The 4,608-nt window shown below is 48.0% G+C and overlaps 1 protein-coding gene across 1 annotated transcript in view; it reads left to right on the top strand.

Moving 5' to 3' along the window:
- Window positions 1-3: 3 nt before the first annotated feature.
- The window catches only part of LOC139665870 (E3 ubiquitin-protein ligase rfwd3.S-like), a gene marked incomplete at its 5' end in the record, with an annotated part of 8,170 nt that continues 3,565 nt past the window's right edge, over window positions 4-4,608 (top strand). Inside the window, 4 exon segments of the mRNA XM_071544877.1 lie at window positions 4-62; window positions 64-162; window positions 2,165-2,379; window positions 3,307-3,521. Of these exon segments, the coding sequence (XP_071400978.1) occupies window positions 4-62; window positions 64-162; window positions 2,165-2,379; window positions 3,307-3,521 (588 nt within the window).

Genomic DNA, 4,608 nt, shown 5'->3' with positions numbered 1-4,608 from the left:
ACCAACACGGTGGTTCAGACCTACAGCACGGCGGCTCCGGTGTGGAGCTGGAGTCTGGACAACCAACCACGTGTTCGCCGGTCTGAGCAACGGGTCAGTGCTGCTGTACGACACCAGAGACACCAGCACACACGTCCAGGAGCTGCTGCCGCTACGCTGCAGGTACACACACACACACACACACACACCAAGACACCAGCACACACGTCCAGGAGCTGCTGCCGCTACGCTGCAGGTACACACACACACCCACGACACGTCCAGGAGCTGCTGCCACTACGCTGCAGGTAGACACACACACACAGCAGCACACACACACACACACACACCAGAGACACCAGCACACACGTCCAGGAGCTGCTGCCACTACGCTGCAGGTACACACACACACACACACACACACACACACACACACACACACACACACACACCAGAGACACCAGCACACACGTCCAGGAGCTGCTGCCACTACGCTGCAGGTACACACACACACACACACACACACACACATTTTAACAATTTATTTATGTCCACATAGAAGAAAATGTACAAGGACACAAATATTGTAACATTGTTAACATGCTATTATAACAATAATAGCAGAGACAGCACAGTACTTTGCAAGCCGTTTAGCCTTTTTGGGCATCCCAAGTTGTTGAAGCCCTCTTACAACCAACCTGTGAGTGTGTCCTAGGCTGCCACATATGAAAACAAGTAGTCTGTACCTATAACCTGCTCTAAGATGGTGTTTAGGAGTGGTTGGTATTAAATCACCTTGGTCATAAAGGCTTCCTCTAGGCTGGAGTCAAAGGTGCAGGCGACCTCTAAAACAAACACTTCTTTGGACTTTTCATTAACCACTACAACATCTGGTGTATTGGCAGACAGATGTGAAAAAGAGCCTGGGTTACTGTTACAGAGATGAAACATGGAAGGTTTGACACAGGAATGCTTGTACATTCTCACTGAGGGTGGAAATGGTTTGATAAGTCCTTCGCTATAAGGTCCACTGTTCTGTCGTGACGTGCTGTACATTCCTCTGTAAACAGAACAGCCATTCAAGATGTGTGACATGTTTCAGTGACCTGTTCTGTGGTGTGATGCAAACAATGAGGAACCTGAGTAGTAGGAAACCAGATAGAAAGGTTGAGTCTGGTGGGAAGGACTTGTAGTCTGGCTTTTACTGTGAATGTGACGATGTCCTCACTGAGCGCAGTGTTCCTGAGGAAAGAGAGAGAGACAGAATGATCAGTAAAGGGAAGACATGCAAGTTTTCCCTGAAGCTTAAGTCCAGTCCAGTGTTGTTGTTGTTGATGACACACACACACACACACACACACACACACACACGCGTAAATGCATGAACGTGTACAAAATAGATGTATTGTAGTGCAGGTGTGGCAGAGGCTTCCTGAACACTCCACCAACCTTAAATCTCTGTGTGCGTCTGGTAGAGTCTTGGCTTGTGTTTCTTCCTTCATGATAAAACCCCAAAATCAGTGATTCTGTGATCTGTTGCTCTGGTAGAGCAGACTCCACAGAGCTTTAAAGCTTTATGGATCAGATGTTAATGTTTGGGCAGATCTTCCAGGTCTGGCTCTGATGTTGCAGGGGATCCACACCATGAGGATGATAATAATATTAAACTTTATTTGTATTGAATGTTTCAGAACAGAGTTACAAAGTGCTTTACATTAAGGAAATAAAACAAGGAAAGCCACAGTGAAATGTAGGGCTGGGCGATAATTCAATATTATCGTTCGAAATCATATCGTGGAATCATATCGTGATGATATGAAGATATTTTGATATCGTGACACATTTCTGCTGTCTGAATTCATGATGACAAGCAAATTTTACTTAAAAACTCTGATAAAATGAAGTATGGTAGGAATATTATTTGAATATTTCTGTTTTGACATCACACCTAACATCACCATTCAGTTCAATGAGATGAACATTAATTTGATTATTTAACGTGATTTTGCAACATGAACCGTGTCGTGATATATATCGATATTGAGAAAAATCCTTACGATTATCATGATATTGATTTCAGCCATATCGCCCAGCCCTAGTGAAATGACAGAAACAGTAAAACTGATAAAATGAAGGCAGACAGCAGATGAATATGAATGGATCCCCTCTGTCCTGTGTGTTCCAGGCGTCCCGTGGTTTCCCTGAGCTACGTCCCGCGGGCGGCGTCCGGCTCGTTCCCGTGCGGCGGGCTGCTGGCCGGCTCCCTGGAGGGCGGCTGCTTCTGGGAGCAGCTGGACGGGACGAGCTACAGACCGCACGTCCTGCCGCTGGAGGCCTCCGGCTGCACCGACCTGCAGGTGGAGCCAGAGAGCCGACACTGCCTGGTCACCTACAGGCCCGGTGAGACCTACTGACACCTACTGACACTGCCTGGTCACCTACAGGCCCGGTGAGACCTACTGACACCTACTGACACTGCCTGGTCACCTACAGGCCCGGTGAGACCTACTGACACCTACTGACACTGCCTGGTCACCTACAGGCCCGGTGAGACCTACTGACACCTACTGACACTGCCTGGTCACCTACAGGCCCGGTGAGACCTACTGACACCTACTGACACTGCCTGGTCACCTACCGGCCCGGTGAGACCTCCTGACACCTACTGACACCTACTGACACTGCCTGGTCACCTACAGGCCCGGTGACATCTTCATCAGTGATGAAGATGTTTTATTAAAAAGTTTGTCTGCTATTACTTGCAGTTTTGTACTTTGTGCTCAGCTCAGTGAGCAGAGCTTCAGAGAGACTTCCTGCCTCCTTCGTCCTTTTGATTTGAAGCAGAGTTTGGATTCTTTGCCTTTTCTTCTGAAGTCTCTCTCAGGCCGGGCCACACTGATCCAGTGTGTCTGTCTGTCTCTGTTCATTTCAATTCATGTTCATTGACAGCTGTCCGTTGTCCGGGCAACGCTGATGACACGTCCGTCTCTGTCAGATTTCCGTCCGTTTTGACGGGTTGACGTTCCAAAACAGCCCAACGGACAGAAATCTATCCGTCAATAATTCTGTCTGTTTTCTGATGGATCGGTGTGGCCGGAAGCATTGGAAGCTCTGCACCTGCTGCCGGTCTCAGTACAGGTCCTGAACGGATCTGGATCAGCAGAGGAAGAGCTGCCAGACTCCGGCTGTTCAGACCGGAGCAGCTTTGATCTGGATCTGAGAGAGAGAGGACAGACTGTGATGTAAAAATGTAAGAAATATGACCTAACCGTCTGGTAGAAAGCAGTCAAACTGACCCTGTCCCCCCCCCCCCCCCCCCCCCTCCAGGTCGGTCCAACCCGTCCCTGCGCTGCGTCCTGATGGCTCTGACCCGCCCCCCCCAGCAGAACTCCCAGCAGCCCCTCTGCTCCTGCGTCCCGGTGCAGACCTTCACCGCCGGTCTGTCCTGCAAACTGCTGACCAAGAACGCCGTGTTCAGGAGCCCAGCAGGGGGCGGGGCCATGCTGGTGTGCGCCGGGGACGAGGCCTCCAGCTCCACCATGGTCAGTGTGTGTGTGTGTGTGTGTGTGTGTGTGGTGGATGTGATTTTCAGGTCGTCCGTCTGTCCGTCCCGTTCTCATGAACACGAAATCTCAGGAACGCCTTGAGGGATTTTTTTCAAATTTGGCACAAAGGTCCACTTGGACTCAAGGATGAACTGATCAGAATTTGGTGGTCAAAGGTCAAGGTCACTGTGACCTCACAAAAGACGTTTTTGGCCATAACTTGAGAATTCATACGCTAATTATGACAAAATTTCACACAAATGTCTAATAGGATAAAATGATGAAGTGATGACATTTTATATCCAAAAGTTCAAAGGTCAACTTCACTGTGACATCATAATGTTTTGCTTACCACTGTAGCTGAGAAAACCATCTTGGGTCATTCTACAAAAACGGTGGAAGTGCTGTCACTTACTTTTGCAGACACCAGAATCCTTTAAGTTGACCTAATAATCACATTAATTATATATGTTCAATAAATAAAGACTGTCCTTGCAATGATAAAACAAAGTTTATTGGCGGAGGCAGACAACCGGGAGGCGGTTAGTTCTAGTTTGAATTGAAACTTTTAAGCTTTTAAATGTGTGAGAAATGTGGTTTGTTTTTACATTTAAATGAATAGTTGAAGTGAAGAAGAAGAAAGCAGCTGAACCAGTTTAGACTGATGCTGTGATTCCCAGCAGAACCAAACCGGATCCACTCCCACTGAGTCAGGAGTGGATCCCAAACTGACTGCCTGACCCCCGCTGCTGAAACACACTCCCAGTGTTTCCCGTGCAGAGGCTCCTGAACTGGACTCTGGTCTCTGGTGTCACATGACATCATGAGACCAGCAGACTGGACTCAGTCTGAGTCTCCTGCTGTGAAAACTGAAGTGAAACTTCAAACTCTCCTGTGTCAGTAACAGGATGTGAACAGTAACAGGATGTGAACAGTAACAGGATGTGAACAGTAACAGGATGTGAACAGTAACAGGATGTGAACAGTAACAGGATGTGAACAGTAACTTGATGGTTTTTAATCAGTTTTCTAACTGCTCAACACTCAGAGAGTCAACATGAGCACAGTGCAGGCGGCCATGTTG

The sequence above is a fragment of the Centroberyx affinis genome, unplaced genomic scaffold (assembly GCF_046629955.1).
Source record: "Centroberyx affinis isolate AG114_WGS23_722 - 3 ecotype Tasmania unplaced genomic scaffold, CSIRO-AGI_Caff_v1 ptg004723l_1, whole genome shotgun sequence".
NCBI classification, from domain to species: Eukaryota; Metazoa; Chordata; class Actinopteri; order Beryciformes; family Berycidae; genus Centroberyx; species Centroberyx affinis.
The sequence above is the reverse complement of the archived record's forward strand: the minus strand, read 5'-3'. Positions and strand labels throughout refer to the sequence as shown.